The 22994-nt window shown below is 43.3% G+C and overlaps 1 protein-coding gene across 5 annotated transcripts in view; it reads left to right on the plus strand.

Annotated features, from left to right (window-relative positions):
- Window positions 1–22994, plus strand: part of SNX29 (sorting nexin 29) — a 580852-nt gene that overhangs the window by 37465 nt on the left and 520393 nt on the right. For all 5 annotated transcript variants that reach the window (XM_080678985.1, XM_080678988.1, XM_080678984.1 and 2 more), the window contains one exon: window positions 12515–12639. In XM_080678985.1, the coding sequence (XP_080535111.1) occupies window positions 12515–12639 (125 nt within the window). The remainder of the gene's footprint in view (window positions 1–12514; window positions 12640–22994) is intronic.

The raw sequence follows: 22994 nt of genomic DNA on the forward strand, positions 1-22994 counted from the left end.
ATAGATAGATAGATAGATAGATAGATAGATAGATAAGGAGGCCCTTGCCCCTCAGGGAGTGAAGTCTGGCTGGGATAGATGTTACTCAGCTTGTGACCCCTACCCATGCAGGTAGTAGACTGCAAATAGGTGGAAGGGCAAAAGTGAATTAGCGAGCTTTGTTACTGTTCTTTTTTGCTGGCAAAGGAACAATTGAAGATGGATTTCTTTCCATGTAACTCTGGGCAGAGTTCTCAGTCTCTGGAAAATGGAACTTGTTTACATGTCTCTTCCCACATCATGTCCTCCAGGAATCTAAGCATGTGTGTCCACTAAGAAGATAGAAATAACTGGAAGAGGTTTTCCATGAAAGGCCAAGTGTTATCTTCGAATGCATTTCACATTTACTGCCTTAGGAAGAGCTTTAGGCAGGATGTGAGGTGTTGGCTTGTGATTGCAGCTAGAGAGCGCAGTTCGTCGGATGGACAGCAGTAGGAACCTTTGAAAGAATGTCTGCCAGGGCTCAGTGGTAAAAAGCAACAGAAATTTGTTCCTGTTGTGGATATTGTGACCTTAGGGCAGTGGTCGGCAAACTGCAGCTCGCGAGCCACATGCGGCTCGCAAGCCGCGGTTTGCTGCTCTGTTGACTAATGAGTTTGCCGACCACTGACCTAGACTTTTCGATTCCAATAATTACAGGCTGTTGTTGTTCCTTGTGATTAAGCCCCTAGGGCCGTGGTCGGCAAACTGCGGCTCGCGAGCCACATGTGGCTCTTTGGCCCCTTGAGTGTGGCTCTTCCACAAAATACCATGGCCTGGGCGAGTCTATTTTGAAGAAGTGGCATTAGAAGAAGTTTAAGTTTAAAAAATTTGGCTCTCAAAAGAAATGTCAATCGTTGTACTGATGATATTTGGCTCTGTTGACTAATGAGTTTGCCGACCACTGCCCTAGGGAATTGATGGCAGGCCAGGTTTGGGAACAGAAAGGAGTCAGGCAGCTGTGGAAGGCTAGAAGCTGGAAATAAGAGTCCAGAAATGGTCTCCTAGAAGGAATGGTGATCCAATTAAGGCCATCGTTGCTGAAGTGAGCACCAGCTGTTTTCCGACTCTCTCCTCCTGCTCAAGGTTGGCATTCCAGGAAGGAAGCACCTGATCGCTCAGCCTCACGTCACTTGGCCACCTCCTGGCCACTGGCAGAAGGATCCGGCTGAAGGAGTTTCTTGGGACCCCGAAGGCTTGTGTAGTGCAAAGATGTCTACTTGGGTTCACCATCCCATCAAGATAGTATCCAGGGAAGAAGAAATTAATCTTCAAAATGACATCCAGGTGCTGTTAAGAAGGTGGATAAATACAGGGTGGCCAACATGCCCAGTAGTTGTCCCCTGTTGCTGCTCTATCGGGATGATAATCTTTCTGTGACAGTCTCGTCTGGTTTAAAAATGCTGATGTCTATGTCATCAGTCTCATTTGATCCTCAAAAGAACCCCAGGAGAACAAGAGGGGGATACATTTTCGACTTTCACAGGCATACAAGTTTGGAGGCTGGTCACTGGTGCAACATTTATTTGCCATTTCCTGGGCACATGCCTCGGTTCGGTGGGTCGCATGGTTGGTAGTAGTAGAACGGGACTTCCTGTTCCCAGTGTAGTCCTTGCTCACTGACACTACATCCCCTTTTGTTTTTCTAGCAGAGTTTCTAGCAAGTACTTAACATTATTTTAAGTGTTAAAAGTCACTGCATTAAATTCCTTTCAATTGCCTAGTGGCTCAGTTACTAGTATTTTCCTTTAAGTTCTCTTTGTCTTACTGATATTGGGGGAAAGACTTGGTTTGGTGTTGATAATATTAAGTTGAATTAGATGAAATTGCCAATATTTGATTGTTTTTGACTCATAAAAATAACAGCATCATACAGTTCAGAATAATACTCTCTAACAGCCCTTTTTCTTCAAGCAGAGTATGTGGGTTCCAGGCTCAGTCTCCCTTTAGGGCTCTCTAGAGCCCAACATGCAGGCTTTCTATTTGCAGTAGCAGTAGAGTTTTCCTTGTAAAGCAGGTTTATGTGAAAAAAGTGAGTCAAATTCAAGACAAGTAACTAATACATATCCTCAGATGTGATGAAAGTGGCAAGGTGTTTGTGACTGGAGTTTGGGAAGAGTGCTGGTAGGACTGAAGCTGATGTTTGGTTTTTGGGCCTCCATGGTGCACAGTATTTAGCTGCTAAAACCAAAATGCCAAGTGTGAGTGAGTGTGAGTGTGCAGGCCCATGTGGGAGAAAGATTTGTTTGATCTTACAGATTACTATGGGGCAAGATGCAACTGCCCTTACCTGAGTGTGAAACAACATTTGCATGGAGGGGAATGACACGCAGGGCTAGTTTTTTCCTATCAGATTTTGTCCTTAGAAACCTCAGAGGAAGTGGCAGCAGGCACTGGGCTCCATGATGCATGTTTCTCTTCGTCCTGTCTTTCCTTTCCCCTTCCCTTCCCCTTCCTTTCCCCTTCCCTTCCCCATCCCTTCCCCTTCCCCTTCCTTTCCTTTTTTAAATACGGAACGCTTCACAAGTTTGGTGTCATCCTTGTGCAGGGGCCATGCTAATCTCTGTATCGTTCCAATTTTAGTATATGTGCTGCCGAAGCGAGTGCTGTCTTCGTCCTTTTCTGTTGGCATTGTTTTCTACTCTGTTTTCCCCTCAGAACAAAGGCCCATTCTTGTGTTTCATTAAAATTACTCACATTCTGTCAGTCAGCCTTGGCCTGTGGAGAGGCTGTAGCATATCTCTTGATATAATGGCCCGAGAACTCAGCAGGCCCTGGAAGTTTCCTCAAAGACTAGGTACATTATAGTTCCACAGAAGCATCTTCCTCCCACGTGGAATTACAAAACGTGATCTGGAAGTTTTCCTTGGGAATTATAAGTAGCAACCCAAACTACAGGGCAAAAGAATGAGCGTGGACTTTGGAATTTAGACTTTGAATCCTGGCATTGCCGTCCTGGCTCGTGTTGGACTGTGGGCAAGTTTCCAGCCTTCTTGTGCCTCAGTGTCCTCATCCGTAAGCAGGGATAGTAGTACTAACATTTACTTCATAGAGCTGCTCTGAGTTAGTTCACGTTGGAAAAGGGCCTGGCAGCTAGTAAGTTCCAGCTATTGTTATAGTCATCAGAGTTTTATGTCTTGACACTTGGCAAATAAATATTCTCTGCACACTGGGTCTCTTTGCCATTATGGCTTAGGGATGCATCTCAGAACATTTAGAAATTGTAAGTTTTTGCGACCCTTTCATTTGACTGTCAGAAGAAATCAGAGAAGATCATTTTTTCTCCTTTACAAGCCTGCCAGGGAAGAGGGATTGTTTTGGTGATTTTTCTGTACTTGTTGAGGAATTAGGAACATTTTTGAATTTTTCAGAAGGAAATCAGCTGCCCTTTGCTGTTCCCTGATGTCATTCTTAGCTCAGTGTATTCCTCGGGACACTTATGAAACCAGATGGCTTTTCCAGGTATTCCTTTTCCTCTGATAAATGTCTCTAGATCTTCATCATGTGATTTTTATCTTCAGTTGCCACAACTTTCTTACCAGCCTCTTATTAGTGTGAGGTGTTGACTAGATGTTCTGATTCTTCTCTGCCTGGCTGAAAATTCTGAGGTTCATTGATTAGATTATTTATTCCCCACCCTGAGTACTTTATTTCCACTTTGAGGCTCTGTAGTAGATGATTCTACACTGCATTTTCTTTTATTTTACTATATTGATCAAATGAATTGATTTTCCTTTTTAGGAAGAAGAGTATTTTTAGCAATTAGGTAACTCTAGGGCAGTGGTCGGCAAACTGCGGCTCGCGAGCCACATGTGGCTCTTTGGCCCCTTGAGTGTGGCTCTTCCACAAAATACCACGGCCTGGGCGAGTCTATTTTGAAGAAGTGGCGTTAGAAGAAGTTTAAGTTTAAAAAATTTGGCTCTCAAAAGAAATTTCAATCGTGTACTGTTGATATTTGGCTCTGCTGACTAATGAGTTTGCCGAGCACTGCTCTAGGGCATTTAGCAAGTCTGAGCACATTTCCAGGCCTGAATTTTAATTAATATTTATATTGTTTATATTGATAGTTGTTGAGAGCAGTGCTTGGCCCATTGAAAAACAATATGTAAGCGCTGTCAGCACCATCCTGATAGTGGAGAGAGGCCGTGAGCATGAAGTATGAGCTTTGGTATCAGACATACTTGTCTATTGCCCACATGGCCACAAACTACCGTTACCAGCTGTGTAATTTGGGACTTACTTCTTAGATCTCTGTTGCACCGTCTGGAAAATCAGATGATGATCATGTTGCCCTCTTCCTGGGGTTGTAGTGAGAATTAGATGTAATGATGTTTACTTGGCACACCCAGTAAGAACTTAATAAACTCAATATGTTTCCTCTTTGTGTCTAGACATACCAGTGTTTTGGCTGATTTGGAAACCGAAGGCTAGAATGATTGCTCATTAGCTCCTCCATTCAACAGATATTTACTTATAGATCACTATGCTGGCATTGGGGATGCAAACTGGATGAGATGGTTGCTGTCTTCAGGGAACTCAAAATTGAATCAAGGAAATAGACATGTAAATTGTGGGCAGTCATGGTGGCCTGTAGTAATAATTCCATAGTCCAGACGTGAGAGGTGTGAACAGGGTCCTTAGTGGTCACATGGGCAGAACGGGCATTCCAGGCAGCAGGAATAGCAAATGTGAAGGTACAGGGATGTACAAGAAATCGGCGGTATCGTAGATGATGTGCCCTGTATGTTGAGGGATTGGCTGGAAAGTCATTACTAGATTCTTCTCTTGCTGTCATGGGGAAGTTTTGAACTTCATTCATTAGGGTGTTATTTATTTAAAAATAAATCATCGAGGATATGTTTTACTGATTTTTTTTTAGGGAGGGAGGGAGGGGGATGAGAGAGAGAGAGAGAGAGAGAGGGAGAGGGAGGGAGAGAGAGAGAGAGAGAGAGAGAGAGAGAAAGGGAGAGAGAAACATTAATTGATTGCCTCACAGGGATCCAAACCCATTACCTAGGTTTGTGCCCTGACCAGAATCAAACTCCCAATCTCTCAGTATGACCAACTGAGTCACCCAGCCAGGGCAGAGTATTATTTCTTAAATTATGGCTATTTGTATACTATTTTCACAATTTTTGCCATATCTGTATACTATCTGAGCCAGAGATTGGCTCGAGGTGGAATATCAAGGACTTGTCTACTCTGGTCTTGTCATAATACCATCACTGACTTCAAAGATTGATGGCTGGTTACAGTTTTATCTTTACACATTGAAATGATTAACGTAAAAATTGTTCATCTCTGTTTCCCCTAAAATCGTGTCATGTACTGTATACACATAGCAAAGTGTGGTGTGGATAAGTAAGAAACAAAGATAGATAAGGACATGACTTTACATTTCAGGAGGCTAGCTTCTGTTGAGGATGCCAGGGGGTTGAGATGGGTCTAGGAGAGCAGTGAGAGGTGGCTGTGCAGTGGAAGTGGTTGTATTGGGGGAAGACACAGGATTGAGAAGCCTTAGGACTGAGCCTTGATAAGACTGAGTGGTGCTGGATGTGGCCAGAAATTAGGACATATGTGTGTTGTTTTGAACTTTTTCTTTTTTTTTAAGCAAGCTTTTGGTGTGGAGTTTTTTTCTCCTAGGCTATGGACTCCAGTCAAACTTGGAGATATTGGCCAATGACTTAGTGTCACTTTTATGTGTCCTCATTTCCCATTTACTCACTCCTGCATCTAGGACTCTTGCTTTTCTCTATGCTCTTTCCCCTTTGATTTACCAGTAGAACATTCATTTGATTTCTTTTTACATGCCTATTGGCTGTCCTCTAACCTTTATACTTACAGTATCTTGAAAACTACTGCCTTGCGAATTTTCACTATTATCAAGTTTATTTTTTTGTCTACTTTTTTTTTGGTCTTTTTATTCGCTACCATATGTTCTTCTTCCTCCCTTTGGATAACTGAAGTTAATGATGAGGAATTATTTGTTTTATGCCTCCCTCCCCCATGTTCTTATAGTCTCTTAAAAATAAAATATACATGTATACACACACACACACACACACACGTTTTATTGCCAGTGTTTTATGAAACTTGAATTATGTATATAAATGTTCTGCATCTGTATTATCTCCCTTAGCATTACCCTGTCCAAATCTTTCCAAGTTACAGTTCTAATAATTATTTTTAAAGGGCTGCATTATATTATACAATGCAGATGTACGAACAGTTGCCTATGAAGTAATACTTGGTGTCCAATTTTTACTACTACAATGAAACAATAGACATCATTGAGCATCTTTTCTTATATTTTGAGGGTTTTATTTCTTTAGCTTACATTTCCAGGATGTTGGGTTGCTTTGTCAAAGAAAATGTGTGTTTATTTTTAGTAGTTGTGGTCAGGTATTTTTCTAAAAGTTTCTACCAGCAGTGCAGGAGACTGCCCTTTTTCTTTCTTGCTAAGAATAGTTTTGAGTGTTGTTTTGAAGTGATTTTAGTCAGATGGGTAAAAAGTTGTGGCTCACTGTTACTTTAATTTGCATTTCCTTGATTGCTAATGAATTTCATTATCCTTTATAAAAAGTTCTTTCCCTCCTTTCAATCCTCACCGGAAGATATTTTTTTCCATTGATTTTTAGAGAGAGTAGAAGGAGGTGGGGCGGGAAGGAGGGTGGGAGAGGGAGAGAGAGAGAGAGAAAGAAAAACATCATTGTGACAGAGACACATTGATTGGTTGCCTCCCACATGCACCCCAACCAGGGGCAGGGATCGGTCTGGCAACCCAGGTATGTGCCCTTGACCGGGAATCGAACCCACGACTCTCTGCCTGACACTCTAACCACTGAGCAGTGCTGGCCAGGGCTAGATCTGTAGTTTTAAAAATGATTGTCCTAAATTGCTTTCTTAGTATTGTGGTACTTTCTTGGCCATTAGTAAGGTTGAATATCTTTTCATATGTTTATTGGCCAACTATATTTCCTTCTTTTGTGGTTTGTTCATCTTCCTTAATTTTTTATTTTATTTTTTGAGTTTCTTGTCTTTTTTCTTATCCATTTGTAGAAAGCCCTTCATGTACTATAACTATTAATTCTTTTTCAGTTATATGTGCTGTAAATATTTTCTCCGTCTGTCATTTATTGTTTTACTATATTTGTAATATCTTTTTATTTGTTTGTTTGTTTGTTAATCCTCACCCTAGGATATTTTCAATTGATTTTTAGAGAGAGTGGAAGAGAAGGGGCGAGAGGGAGAGAGAGAAACATTGATTGTGAGAGACATCGATTGGTTGCGTCCTGCACGCGCCCTGACCAGGGCTGGGGATTGAACCTGCAACTGACATATGGGCCCTTGTCTGGGAATTGAACCCAAGACCCCTCCGTCTCTGAGCTGACACTCTATCCACTGAGTCATTCTGCCTAGGTCATATTTGTGATATCTTTTGCTATGTAGAAATTTAAAAATTTTATGTAATTAATTCTATGAACCTTTAAAATTTTGGTTTTAGAGTATCCTGTCCTGAGATTCTTTTGTATTTTTCTCCATTATTTTAACACTTTATTATTTTTTTGATGCAGATCTGCCTGGAATTTAGTTCTGTCTGTGCTTTGAGATAGAAGTTTACTCTTATTTTCTTTCAGCCCTATAGCTACTGGTGTCAGTGCCACTGATTAAGTAGCCCACTCTTGCCCATTAGAATTGAGGTGCTACCATTATTATATATAACATATTTTCATATTTATTTGGATATTTGGGAGTCTCTGTACTGCTCCATCAATTTGTTTATCCTTTTACTAAAGCCACATTGTCAAGGCCTTGTGATTATTGTTGGAATTGTATTAAATTTATACATTAATCTGGGAATAATTGATATTTTAATTTTAATTTTTCCATTTACAAAAGTGTCATTTCTATTTATTTTGATCTTTATACTTTTTAAAGAACATATTATGGTTTTCTTCATATAGGATTTGTATCTTTCATGTTAAAAATATGATTTATTTTAATTTTTTAATATTGTATATGTAATTCTCCTCTCCCACTTTGTCTACATGAAAATATCAACTTTTAATGCTATAGTTTTTTGAATTGTAATGTTTTTTATTCATGAGTTAGAAATATTTTTGTAACTTTTTATAGATCTGCTTTTTTTATGTATCATTATAATCCAAGCTTTAAAAAATTGCTGTTTCAAATTCTCTATAAATATTTTAAATAGTTGCATGATTTTTCCTCACCATAGCTTTTAAACCATAATTCTTCATTCTTTATCTGTAGCTCAAGGTAGCAGTATTTCTGGTTCTTGAGTTGTGGATTCTTTTAAAATATTTGTTTTAGAAAAAAGTGCTAATTTCAGAAAGGCATAGAGGTAAGAAAGATATCACCAGTAATTCTTTTACCAAGTAGCTCTTAATTTTTTCACATACACCCACAACATTTTGGAGCTAGTTAGAGGTAATGGTTGTACAGTACTTTTTAAATAAATGTTTTTATTGATTTTTAAAGGGAAAGGGAAGCAGGGAGGAGGGGAAGAGAGAGAGAGAGAGATGGAGAGAGATGAGAGAGAAACATTGGTTGTTTGTCCTCCGTATGCACCTGGACCAAAACCTGAAACCTGGCCATGTGCCCTGACCAGGAATTGAACCAGTGACCTTTAGATGCACAGGAGGATGCTCAACTAGCTGAGCCACACTGGCCAGAGCCTTTCAGAATTTTTTTTAAAACTTCCCTCTTTTATTTTAAATTTTTATTATTATTTTTAAATATATATTTTTATTTATTTCAGAGAGGAAAGGAGAGGGAGAGAGAGACAGAAACATCAATGATGAGAGAGAATCATTGATCAGCTACCTTCTGCACACCCGCCACTGGGGATCGAGCCCGCAACCTGGGCATGTGCCCCTGTCTGGAATCGAACCTGAGACCTTTCAGTCCGCAGACCAATGCTCTATCCACTGAGCCAAACTGGCTAGGGCTGTTGCATTGTTTTTCTTAAATATTTGTCTGACTTGTAGACTATAGCCTAGGATTGATTTCTGCCAGTAAAATTCATGGTTTAAAGGGTGTGAACCGTTTAGAAATTTAATTTATATAACATAACTGTAGGGCATGGTCCATTTCAAATGATCATCATGTAATGGCCTTGCTTTAGCAAGGCTAGTTGATAATTGTACTGTCTTAAATCTGAGATGTGGCTAATGCGATTAGTTGACTGATTTTCATGGGTCCAAGCGACTCCATTCCAGGTGACATTGGAGCTTCCACTTGTGGGTAATCTAGTCCATTTTCATGCTTATACTTAGTTTTTCCCAAAAGGTTCCAGTAAAGCTGTAACGTAGGAAAAGGATTAATTTGAAATATACCCTTCTGTCACAAGGTTAATGTGATGCAGTTCGTAAAAATGCAGCATTTATTACTGATCCTGTCTGTTCTAAAAAAAGCACAGATTGCCATAATAAAAAGCACAGTATTCTCCGGAATCTCATTACAGACTAATGTGGCAGGTTAAGTAGTCTTGAAATATAGGACAACGCTCAGGAAAACCAGTGCTTGCAGAATTTTATCAGTGAACTAGTTAAGCTCGTGCCGTGTCCAGCTGTGCTGGTGGATACTTTTACATTCAGCAGGAGGACGTTATTTCGTTTTTCGTTTGTTAATTCCTTCACTCCTTCATCAAACCCTTACTGAGACCTTGAGGGGAGTTTCTTTTTTTTTTAAACAACTTTATTGAAGTCTAATTCGCATACCATAAAAATCTGCACTTTGTAAGTATACGATGCAGTGATTTTTTAAAATCGTAAACTTATAGAATTGTGTAACCATTGCCACAATCCAGTTTTAGAACAACATTCTCATTATCCCCAAAGTTCCCTGGTGCCAGTTTATCCTTGATTTCACTCCTAGCCATGGGCAATTACTAATGGACTCAGTTTCTATATATTTACCTTTCCTCAACATTTCGTGGAATCATATGATATGTGCTTCTGACTTCTTTCCCTTAGCATCGTATGTTCAAGGTTCATCCATGTTGTGGCATGTGTCAGTACTTTATTCCTTTTGTCGCCAATAGTATTCCATTGTATTGATACACCACCTTTTATTTATCCATTCCTCTGGGAAACAGCTGTATGCCCTAAAAACTTAAAAGTGATTTCCTTGCTTGGTGCTTTTTGAAAATATTAAAACATTCACTGTTGATTAAAGTGCCCCACTTAATTAAAAAACATGCCCCAATTCATTAATGTCTGTATAATGAAAGTTAGGCTGATAAATGCCATGGAGGGCCAACCCCCCACAGTCATGCCAGAGAGCATTCTTGGAAACAGGAGAGCCTAAGATGAGAAGAGAGATCTCCACAAAGTGGGTGCCCCTTTCATTGTGAGGAATTACCATGTAACTGAATGGAGATGAGAAGAAGCCCTGGCCAGTTTAACTCCGTGGTTGGAGCATTGGCCCATGGAAGGGTTGCAGGTTCAATTTCCTAGTCAAGGGCACATAACCTTGGTTGTGTTTCAATCTGACCAGTTTGGGGAGTGGGGGACACATGTGGGAGGCAACCAGTTGATCTCTCTCTCTCTCTCTCTCCCCCCTTCCCCCTTCCTCCCTTTCACTCTGTCTGAAAAGCAATGGAAAAAATATCCTCTAGTGAGGATTAAAAAAAAAAAAGGTGAGAAGAAATGAAAAACCTTAAGGTGACATGGTTATAAATCAGCACCTATAATGTGCTCACCACAAGCTAAAGGACTATAGATTCATGAAGTTGGACATGTGTGTTCTCCTTGATTTGTAACCCAAATCCAGGTCAATTAAGATCTCCCTAGGGGAGAAGTCATTTTGGTCACATTTACCACAGTAGCCAGCTTTGATCATTGGCAGTAGTAACCCAGAATGCTGGGGTGGATTAGTGATGTGTGTCACAGGCACAGAATTGAGAGAAAAATGTTGGTATTTGCTGAATCTGTGCTAGAGTTTTCTGGTGTAGACAGATGACCTGAGTAAAGGTTGGGTTTATGAGGGAGAGGTCTTTTGTCATTAGAATAAAGCATGTTTGTCTTGGTGCTATGGGGTGTAGTAGAAACTAGCTGGTATCAGCATGGGGGTGGGGAGGGCTGGAGTACAGATGGTGCTGCTAATTACGTACTTTATGTATGCTGTCTCTTAAATGTCTTTAAGCCTCAGTTTCTTTATGTGTAAAATGGAGATAATAATACCTATATCATAATATGATGAGAGGAGCTAATGAATCCGTGGTATGAAAATATTTTACCACCCACAGAACTATAAACCCTTGGAGTGTTATTATTACAGGTGTGGGGGTAGGTGGAGCAGGAAATGCCTGCAGTTAGGCAAGGTTGGAAAGGATGTGGTGGCCTCAGGGCCTTTGCACTGGGCCCCTCTGCCCAGCCTGCTGCCTCTTGCCACATCCAGGTTTTAACTCCAAGGTTACCTCCATTCAGGCCACATAATTTAAGCTGGTTCCTGCCCTCTCTCCATTTACCACCTCATCCTGTTTTATTTTCTTCAAAGTTCTCATCAACTAAAATGGTTTGGTTAGCCTACTTGTTTGTGTGTCTTCCCTGTTAGAACTGTGCAAACGTGGTGAGACAGAGACCTTGTGTGTCTCACTTGTGTATCATCAGAGCCTAGAATAGTGCCTGGCACATAGAAGTTCAGGGTTTCTTAATGTCTGTTGCACAAGTGAATGGAAGGGTCTCTGAAGTCCACAGACCCAATTGGGCTGAGGGCCAAGGAGTGCTGGGAGGATTGTTAAGAATAGAGTGTAGTTGCTGTGACTTCATCTCCTTGCAAACATGTTCTTGAATCTTACATTTCTTTGGTTATTGAGAAATGAATTCAGTTAAATCCACAGTAATTATAACTTTTTTTTTGGTAGAAAAGCAAGCAGAGTAATTGTAACTTAATTGAAAATTTCACTAACTCTGAATCTGACTTCAAATGTAACCTCTTACAACAAAATAAAGAACAAGAATCAGAATTCATATTATTTCTTTATTGTATGTAACAGGCCATGAAATTACACAATGTTTCCAATTTGTCAGGCTGGTGAATTCAATCTCTTAAAAGATAACCATGTTCCTTAAACTATCTGTGATATGAATTTGAGTTGAAATGTGTAAATTGGATACAATTAACACCCACCCCTCCTCACACCAAATGGATTTGCTTTTAAATTGGCTTTTTTCTCTCCTGCTGCCTGGCACCAATTCCATGTTCCCTTGTTTCTTGTGAATTGTTACTATGCTTCCACCAGTCTAATGATTATGGTTGGACTGTGTGGGCTTCCCTGAGTTAAATGTGAAATAAACAGACATGGGGAGAGATGTGTGGAGCGGCCCAAGGCAATTACCTGCCTGTAAATCCAGGTGTCTCATGGGTTCCTTCACATCTGGTGACTTAGTGGCTCCCTGGCGATGCGGGGCCACTCTGGTGGTTTCTCTCCCTTCACAGGTGGACTGATGAATCATTGGTTCTCTCACAGGGTGACCTGTCTGTGTGCCCAGTTTGAGGCCGTCCTGCAGCATGGCTTGAAGAGGAGTCGCGGATTAGCACTAACAGCAGCTGCGATCAAACAGGCAGCCGGCTTCTCCAGCAAAACAGAAACAGGTACTGCTCGTCCTGAGGTGGTTGCCCAGAGGATGCTGTCTTTCCTCTCTCTGTTTATTTTTATTTAATAGTGAGCAAGGCAGTCACTGTGTGGGACTGATGGGGGGTAGGGTGGAGCAGGGCGTGGTGGTGCAGAAATCACGTGTAAGGATGTCTGACTTGTCGGTCATGGTGTTGTCTGGCACCTTAGTTTAAGTGAAGTCATCCTTTGTGAGGAATCCCTAGAGCTACGTGTTGCAGTCTTTAGGGCTCGGACGCCTGCAGCGAGGTGCTTATTTCACAGTGTGGTGAGGCAGTTGCTGGGAAAGTAATAATCTTTTTTAATATGATGCATGGGGATAGCATGATATTTCATAATTAAATCTGTCTTCAATAACAGCAGCAGAGACCACACAGGTCTCTGAGCGTATATGTTCTGCTGCCATCCGTTTTCAAGTTGCCAAAGCATTTCCCAAGCGCCATGCACCTGTATGTCTGAATGACAGAGGTAATGCTAATAATAATAACTGCTAACACTTGCAAGTATTTAGTGCAAGCCTGGCACTTTGTCCGTCTTCTGTATAAATGAACTTGTTTAGTTCTGACCACAGCCCTGTGAGTAGTAGGCACCTTTATGTTCTCCACTGCACAGATGAGGACACTGCTGAGAGGGATTTGCTTTGGGCCTGAATCTTACAGGGGATCCCATCATATAAAAACCATCTCATACTGATGATCCAAACAAGATTTAAAATATTTAGACAATTTCTTGTTAGTTGGTTTCTAGTTGAATTGGTTATGGTTATCTATCCAGTTACGAATGTTGCAGCCGTGCAGTCACCTGGGCATTATTTAAAAGTATTTACTGTTAAATGTGATACCCACCAAGAATGAAATAGAACTTTATGAAAACTGTGCAGTTGTGTGCATGTGTGTTTTAAGTTCCTTTTAACAATGAATATTGTCATTGAATGAAATGGGTCAGTGGATTGAAGATGAGGTTAAATTCAACCATTAGAATCACTTTTGGTATCCCAAAACATGACAAATTATGAATAAAACAAACATACATAAAAAACAACAACACCCTTCCAAACCATCCTATGTCCCCCCCCGCCCCCCCGCCATTTTAAAGAGCACGCTCTTTTAGACTCTGCTTGTGGTGGTTACCCTTAATTCCCAAATCTTTCTTGTTGCTGTGATAATATTAGTGTAAAATGTGTCATTTTTGGCTAGTTTTTGTCTTTTCATAGCTAAAAACCACCTCACTGTGTTTGGTGAAGTTGTTGGTGGAAATTCTCTGCCGACTGAGCCTTTTGTCGTTCTTTCTTTCTCTTTTTTGTTGGTGTATCTTCCTTTTCTTTTCTGCCCTTCAACAAACCTTTGATTCCTGTTCATCTCACCGGTTGCTCATCTTCAGAAAGTATTGTGGTTCCTGTTGGGGTCAGAGGAAGCTGCAAGAGGGATTCCTGTCACTGTTGATTTTTCTCCTGTGCTTGTGGGTTCCTCCTTTAAAATTAAGTCATGGACGTGCGGGGCTGGTTCAGAGAAACGTCAGCATCACCGCTAACTGTCACCTCAGATGTCAGTCCTGTTGTCTCATGTCCAGGATGCTTCCCTGGGGCCCTGTGTGGGGTGGCTGAGGGCTCTGGGCTGGTTGAGAAGCTGTTCAAGGACATTGCTTTTCCCACAGTCCCCTCGTTTCCATTGTTCTTGTCTGAGGGGGAGCTGCCTCAATGACACTGGCGAGGCTCTGGCTCTGCTTCCATCCAGTCAATTGCAGCTGCTGGCCATGGCAGAGGCAGCCTTGGCTTTGGAGTCAGACTGTGAGGCTAAGTCTGGTAGGGCCCTGGAATATTCAGAGTTTTAGTTGTTTTCACTTGTAAAGGAGGGTAGTCTTGTCTATCTGGGGGCTTGTCAGGAGGATTCAGTGAGAATCTCATGTGAAAATCTGCTTCCATTCATAACCTAATAAATATTTAACCAATTGCCATCTTTCCTCAACACTCTTTTACCTTTTAACCTCTTCCTGCATCTCATCCCTCTTAAGGCTCCCTGACCTTTTAGCCATGAAGAATGGCTCTTTCCATTCCATCCAGACCAGAATTCTTGTCTTTTTGTTACTTGGTCCTGATAATCAGAGAGGTTCCAACACATTTGCAAGGTATTTCCAGCACATGTTCTTGCCACTTCCCTGTATTTTAAGCTTGATTTCTGCACCTACATCCCTAAGAGGCGGATGAACGGGTCTCTGGCTCTGTTTTCCTCTGAGGAGGATGTGCTGAGCTGCCTCTTAGACGCTTAGAAGCAGGGAAAGACCAAACTGGGTTAGCGCTTGAGTGGCTGCCAGGGGCTTTTGCTGTCACTGTCGGTAGTGTTATTGAACCATTCACCGGTGCAGAATAGTCCTTGGCTGATGAAAACCTCTTTCCTGCTGTTGAACGTGGATTAAAAGCCTCATGAGAGAGGGGGAGCTGTGGGCTTTCAACTAAGAGCTGGGAAAGATCAGATCAGTGGCTTCTTGAGGTTGTTAAAGCCACTGGAATGACCTTTCAGGCAGAGTGAAGCAAATGAAATCTGGTGGAAATGAGCATCGTTCTGTTCCTTTGCCCCTGCTGGCTGCTGGCTGGGCCCTTTATGTAACTTAGCAGCTTATATCAGACTCGCAGGGGTCCTCAAACTTTTTAAACAGGGGGCCAGTTCCCTCAGACGGTTGGAGGGCCAGACTATAGTTTAAAAAAAACTATGAACAAATTCCTATGCACCCTGCGGGCCCGGGATGAGTCGGCTGCTAAGCAGGACAGGCAGCGGCACCCGGCGGGCCGGATAAATGTCCTCGGCGGGCCGCACGACAGAGTTGAAATCTCTGCTCAGTGACTTGTCACACATGAGGTCTCTGGGACCCCCTCCCCCCAAGCTTTGTTTCCTCATGTCCAAAATGAGATTAATAACAGACTGCCTTGCAGGTTGTGGTAGGGACCCCCTGAGAAAGTGCCTGCAAAGCCCAGGCCTTGGTACAGAGCTGCTGGAGCTGGTGCTTGATGGGAACTTGGCAATTACTTTCCAGGGTAGATGACAATGAGGCTCAAATAAGTTAATAAGCTGCCCAAGTTCCCACAGCTGGTAAATGGCAGAGCAGAGGATTCCAACCCAGGTCAGATTGATGTCAAATTCTTGGCTCTTCCCAGCTGCCCCCTCCTCTGGCATTGGGTCTGATGCCCACTGTTGCTCCTCTGCAGACCACTCTAGCTCAGTTAACTGAGTTGAAAGTGACAGGAGAGAGTAAATAAGGGTGAATTAATCCACAAGGCTATTGCATTAGCTCTGTTTACAAATGGGTAACATTACCTTTTGAAGAGAGAAAAGCTGAAAAAAGTAATGACTAAAATGATGTTGTTGAAAATCTCAGTGCTTAGTCTGCCAGAGGCATGACTGCATTTGGTCATCTGGGGTTAAGGTGCGTGCGGGACTGAGTTTGGAAACTGGTGCCTTGTACAGTATACATAAAAATTTGTTTTTAAAAAAAGTTGCCAACATTTAAAAAATATGAGATATTATGTTGAAATATGAATTTCTGACTTTATTCTTAAACTTGAAGATCTGTGACTCTGGGCCCACATGTGCTACTGATTTTGATTGGAGCCTGATATTCCTGCCCTCTGTAGGTTGGGCAAAAGTGCTCTAGTTCACCATGGTCTCCATCTCCCCCGATTGCCCTTGACACTTGAGATAAGAGTGTTGGTTGACATTTATTGTTGCACTTTTGTAACTGTTCCTATCTAAAATTCAGTAGCTTTTGAGTGTAAACATCTTTCAGATATAAGTCTTTGAAGTCAGTTTCCACGGTTGTTTTTGTCTTTGTTGTCTAGTTTTAAAGTTGCTTTTTGGGAGGGGATTTGTTAATCTCACTTGGCTATAGCCAGAAATCCCTTATTTTTTTTTTTTTCCTGGATTTTGAATATATTCTTGTCTTTGTAGATGCCTGGTATTTTCGACCAAATACAGATGTTGGGTATGAAGGATTGTAGAGTGATTTTGAAGCTTGAGCTGGTATTATCTTTCTTCAGAGGGGATTTGCTGTTCCTTCTCAGGCAGGCAGAGTAGAGGGAGACCAGTTTAATTCAGTCAAGGATTGGGCCAGTTCACACCTGGGCTTCCGCATTTGTGAGGGCTCCTGTATTTCTGCTTTTGCCTTATTTCTAGGATACAGTTCTTTGGGCTTTTCAGTTGTTCAGAGCTTCCATACAAAATTTCCACACCCTGGGTGGCTTAAAACCACAGGGAGAAATGTATGCTCTCGCAGTGCTGGAGGCCAGGAGTCCAAAGTGTAGGTGTCAGCAGGGTTGGTTCCTCCTGGATGCTATGAGACCGCATGTGTTCCCAGCTTCTGGTGGTTGTCAGCAGTCCTTGGCGCCAGCAGTCCCTGGTGTTCTTCGTTTGTAGCTAGCTGTATTACTCCAATGTCTGTCTCTGTTTTCTTTTCTTTTTTATTTTTTTAAATATATTTTATTGATTTTTACAGAGAGGAAGGGAGAGGGACAGAGAGTTAGAAACATCGATGAGAGAGAAACATCGATCAGCTGCCTCCTGCACACTCCCTACCGGGTATGTGCCCGCAACCAAGGTACATGCCCTTGACCGGAATCGAACCTGGGAACCTTGAGTCCGCAGGCCGACGCTCTATCCACTGAGCCAAACCAGTAAGGGCTTCTGTCTCTGTTTTCACATGGCCTTTCCTCTGTGTCTGTCTCTCTGTGTCCTGCCCTCACCTCAGAAGAACACCAATTAGATTGCATTTAGTTCCCACCCCACATGTAGGACTTAATTTTAACTGATTACATTTGCTAAGAGTCTTTTTTCAGATCAAGTCACATTCTGGGGTTCCAGGTGGACATGAATTTTTTGGGGACACAATTTAGTCCAGTGCACAACTGCATCCTTGAGGTGATTACCAGTGCTCTTTCTCCGCAGCATGCCCAAACCCTAATTTTCCTCTTAGCCCCTGTGGGAATACTGAAAGCTCAGCTTCCCTCTTCATGTGAGGAGTTCTATAGGGAAAAGCCTCAAGGGCAAAATAAGGCTCTAAATGTAGGTCTCAGTCTATGGACTTCCCTTCCCTCCTAGTCCTTCACTTTTGTTTTAATAAAAAAAAAATGTTGTCTGGCTTTTAAAGTTGCTGTTTTTGTGTGTGAGAGAGTTGGCCTAATCCAGGCTAACCTTCCGTAGCTGAAAGATGTGCCACCTTGTGTGTGACCATCTCCAGTTCCTGTTCTACAAATCAGGCACCACGTTTTCCTTCCGGAGAGAAACTGTAGCCTGGGAAGGGGTTTGCAGACAGTTTCCTTCAGTTTTGTGATGATTTCCATCAGTGCCTGCAGATATCTTCCATTTTCTGGTTTGTTGTCTGCTTGGTGTTTTGTTTTATTGGTTTTTGTTTTTGGCTTAGCATTCAGATTTCTTTCTCTTCCTGACTTGGAGAGTTTTGTCCTAAACATCCCTCACTTACGAAATGTTGGTTAGGCAGGCATGATTATAAGCAGATAGGCCATCAACTCAGCTTTGTCTTGTCGAATGTTTGGTGGGCCAGGGAAGCAGCGTCCATCCCAAACGGAGATCCCATGAGCAGATTGCCCAGGTAGTTGGTTGCGAAGGACCCAGAGAAGCTTGGGATGAGGTCACCTTTAGGATTCAAGCCCCAGTAGTGAGAGTCTGCCCTGTCAGCATGCGAGCTGTTTCCTCATATTTTTGGAGAAGTGACTGGATTTGTCCATACAAGTGGTTGATTTGGTGATGGTGAGAGGGGATCTGCATTTTCAGAGTCTGGTCCTGCAGTTTGTTTAAACGTCCCCTTCCAGTTAGTGTGAATAATTACAGCAGACACTGGTTGTTCCCCACCCAGCAGTTCTGTCTCTTCTGTCTTGCTCATGGAACTCTGATTTTGTAAAGATGCTGGGTGGCCAAGAGCTTCAGGTCAGAAGCTAGCCCCAGGGCAGTGAATCTGGGTCAGAGCAGCCCAGCCATCAGAATTATCCTGCCGGTAGTTGGTTTAGGAAAAGGCATGAGATAGTTCTGACCAAAGAGAAGGAAGAAGTCTGCTGAGGGACTTCTAAGATGGATTCTTGCTATTTAAACAGAGACACAAAAGAAGGCTTATTATATGGCCTTGGATTGTTGCCTGAGACGGTGATGCTTGGAGCTGTGGCAATGATCTTGCCACCTTGCTGGGAACAGATCTGAGGACAAAGCCAGTACAGCAAGGAAGGCAGCCCAGGGAGGTGGGGAGTACCTGGATCTTTCCTAACGTTACCGAGTTACTGAATTCACCACCTCTGGAGCTGCCCTACTTCTGGACTTAAAGTGATGCAAAATAATAAATTTCCTAAGGTTTTAAGCCATTTTGAGTTCAGCCTTTTACTTGTATCCCAAAACATCTAATTTAAACTATTGAGAAAAGTAAGACAACTTAAAAAAAAAAATAGTCAAATGCCCTGGTCCACAGTGGGAGGATAGATGTGATTAGCATATCAGTCTTGGAAATGACACCTGGATGTTTTCTGCTCTTTCTGATTAATGGGCTGAACACAGATGGGCTTTCTTAGAGTTTGCTGGATACTCATATCGAGCAGCTCCTGTGACCCAGGGGATTTGTTAGACTCTTCATGTTCATTATGCCATTTTATTCATGAAATGACTCTGCATGGTGAATGATAGTGTCCCCATTTTACAGATGAAGAAAATAAGGTTCAAAGGAATGAAATAAATGCCTTCATGTTTTAGAGCTAATGTGTGGCAGAGCTGGGATTTCTACTCAGGTCTTCATGATTGTGATTCCTAAGCTTCTACTTTTATTTAATAACCAGAGGCCCAGTGCACAGATTCGTGTACTGGTGGGATCCCTTGGCCTGGCCTGTGGGGATCAGTGGACCTCCACGCCGCAGCAGCCTGGCCTTACCCGCCAGATGTCGCATCGATCCCGCACAGCATGAAGAGTGCATGAAGCGGCAGGAGGCCGGGGAGGAGCCCGAGCCCCAGGCACCATGCTGCTCCTGCTCATCCCGGCCCCACTGCGCCTGCTGCCACCGCCCTGGTAGGCTCACTGCTACTCCACTGTGGTCTGTGTGCGCCCGTCCTAGGGTGATACCAGCGTGTCCATGACCACGCAGCCGCCACACGTCATCGCAGCCTCGCCTCTCTAGAGAAGCGGCCGCGGGCTTGCACCCAATCAGTCCCAATGCTGGTCCCAATCCCAGTCCTGGTCCGGATAGGGGAGAAGCGCGCAGGGCGAGTGTCCGTGGGAGAGGCTCACACCACCACAGCTGCGCTAGCCAGCCGTGAGCCCAGTGTCTGGCGTTGGTTGGTCAACTGAGCAGTGCTCCCGCTGTGGGAGTGCACTGACCACCAGGGGGCAGCTCCTGCATTGAGCGTCTACCCCCTGGTGGTCAGTGCACGTCATAGCTACCATCCAGTCGTCTGGTCGCTTAGGCTTTTATTTATTTACTAGAGGCCCGGTGCATGAATTCGTGCACCAGTGGGGTCTCTCAGCTTGGCCTGCGGGATCAGGCTGGAACCAGCTCTCTGACATCCCCCAAGGGGTCCCAGATTGCGAGAGCATACAGGCCAGGCTGAGGGACCCCACTGGTGCATGATCAGGGCCAGGAAGGGGTGCGGGAAGTTGGCCAGCTGGGGAGGGACCATGGGAGGGCTCCAGGGCATGTCCAGCCCATCTTGCCCAGTCCCTATCAGCTGGACTCCAGCAGCAAGCTAACCTACTGGTCGGAGCATCTGCCCCCTGGTGGTCAGTGCAGGTCAGAGTGACTGGTTGACTGTCTGCCCTCTGGTAGTCAGTGCACGTCATAGCAAGCAGTTGAGCGGCCTTAGCATATCATTAGCATATTATGCTTTGATTGGTTGAACAGACGACCTGACAACCAGACACTTAGCATATTAGGCTTTTATTATATAGGATTTATTTTTTTAAAGGAGATGTATAGTATCTTTTTAAAAAAATATATTTTATAGATTTTTTACAGAGAGGAAGGGAGAGGGATAGAGAGTTAGAAACATCGATGAGAGAGAAACATCGATCAGCTGCCTCCTGCATACTCCCTACTGGGTATGTACCCGCAACCAAGGTATATGCCCTTGACTGGAATCGAACCTGGGACCCTTGAGTCCGCAGGCCAACGCTCTATCCACTGAGCCAAACCGGTTAGGGCTGCTTAGGCTTTTATATATATAGACTAGAGGCCTAGTGCACAAAATTTGTGCATGGGTAGGGTTCCTAGCAGCTGCCGGCTCCCAGCTGCCGGCTACCAGCCTGGGCCTCCCTTCCCTTGGCAACTGGCTGGGGCGGGGCTGGCTGGGGGAGGGGCCGTGGGTGATTGGCCGGCTGGCCCTGCCCCCTGGTCAAACTCCCAGTTGAACTCCTGGTCGAGGGGACATTTTGCATATTAGGCTTTTATTATATAGGGTAATGGCACATTATTTCCAGAAAAATGGCTCTCTGAAAGATCAGGATCCCCCTATTTGAATTCATGAGTAAATTAAACATCAAATGTTGAGTGACTTATGATCACTCAGAGCAGAGGTCAGCAAACTATATCTCCCGACCTAGTTTTGTAAAGAAAGTTTTATTGGAACAGAGACACACACATTCATGTACCTACTGTTTATGGCTGCTGTTAGGCTGAGTTGTGTCTGAGACCATATGGCCAAACCTGTTGTTTTTTAAAAAAATATATTTTTTTGATTTTTTACAGAGAGGAAGGGAGAGGGAGAGAGAGTTAGAAACATCTATGAGAGAGAAACATCCATCAGCTACCTCCTGCACGCCCCCCACTGGGGATGTGCCTGCAACCAAGGTACATGCCTTTGACCGGAATCGAACCTGGGACCCTTGAGTCCGCAGGCCAACGCTCTATCCACTGAGACAAACTGGTTAGGGCCAAACCTGTTTTTTTTTTACTATCTCCCTTGATGGTCAAGGACTGGACCATCCTTGCTCATCCAGTGTATTGCAAGGTTGCTGCTAACTAAAAAACTATGTTCAGAATAATGACTCAAGGACCCAGACTTCAGGCCATGCTGCTGATTCTCTTGGGCAGTCGAGCCCCACTGTCTGCTTTCTGGACATCTTCACAGTCAATTGAAAAGAAGGTGATATTAATATACCACATCTGTAAAATTAGAAAACCAACTTCCTTGATCATCAGTGGGGATTTTTGAAAACGGTTGATTGCATTTCACTCAAAGCAGAATTTACATTTTGCTTCATTGGTTCACCTTGGGTAACAATTTCATTTCTGTAGAAAGTTAATTTTGGAGGAAGCTGCATGTGCCAGGAGAACCCTGGGCTCATCCTTTTGATGGAGGGGAAGTCAACTCCCCACCCTCCGGTCCCTATAATGTTTTCGGTTCTCTCTTTGTGTTTCTCTGTTGTATTTGTGAATTTGCAAATCAGCTACTTCATGTTTAACAGCTGTTAGGGAACTGCTGGCCTTAAGGAGGGAGCCAGAAGCCAGAGCACTGTCCCCCACCAGCTTCTGTGTTGACCTGGGAGGTGCTAGATTATGGGGGTGTCCACAGGGTCCTGGGAAGAATCCTTGGCAGCTGGGGAGCCCGAGGGCTTGGGCCAGTGGCTATTTACTAAGGGGCATGAAATTGTCCCAAGCAGCATATTAGGACCTGGTATTGCTGGACTGCTGCCTCTTGGCTGAAGGTGACCTTTGGCTATTTCAAAGGTGTTTGATCCTGGTGTGTTGTAAATTGAGACCCAGATTTGGCCTCATAATTGTAATTATCCAGCTTGTTGGTTCCATGGGTCCTTTGCTTTGCTCCTAATAGCGTGAAATGGCTTTTCAGCAGAGGATGGGGTACTATGCCCTAGAGGGAAACAAGACACTTTAAAAGTCCTGCTTCTTTGGTGCTAGAGAAGATCCCTACTTTTTAATAAATGAGCTGCTGAAGATTCTTGTATAATGTTGGTGAATGCCAAGTGGGCTATCCTGAGGTATTAGAGTTTGGGACTCAGACCTCAGATGCTCACAGGGCCAGACAGATGGCAGAATTGAGTGAACCAGGCCTGTGACAGGCACCTGGGGGAGAGGAAACTGGTAGAGCAGTACGGGAATATAGTCTGTCTGGTGGTTCAGGAAGAAGGGAGGGTAGATTTGGATGACCAGCTAGCAGTTTGCCACGGGAGGAGGTTTTACCCTTCTGTGCAGAGTGGCCAGACAGCCTCTTTCTGGGGACATTTCTAAGGAAATGAGGGAAATAGCCACACTGTTATTGGGGGAAGGAATTCCAGGTGGTTCACCAGTTCAAAAGCATGTACCAGTCTGTTGCCTGGTGCTCTCAAATTTATTTATTCTCTGTCC

Source organism: Plecotus auritus (assembly GCF_963455305.1).
Source record: "Plecotus auritus genome assembly, chromosome: 7".
In the NCBI taxonomy this organism is placed as follows: Eukaryota; Metazoa; Chordata; class Mammalia; order Chiroptera; family Vespertilionidae; genus Plecotus; species Plecotus auritus.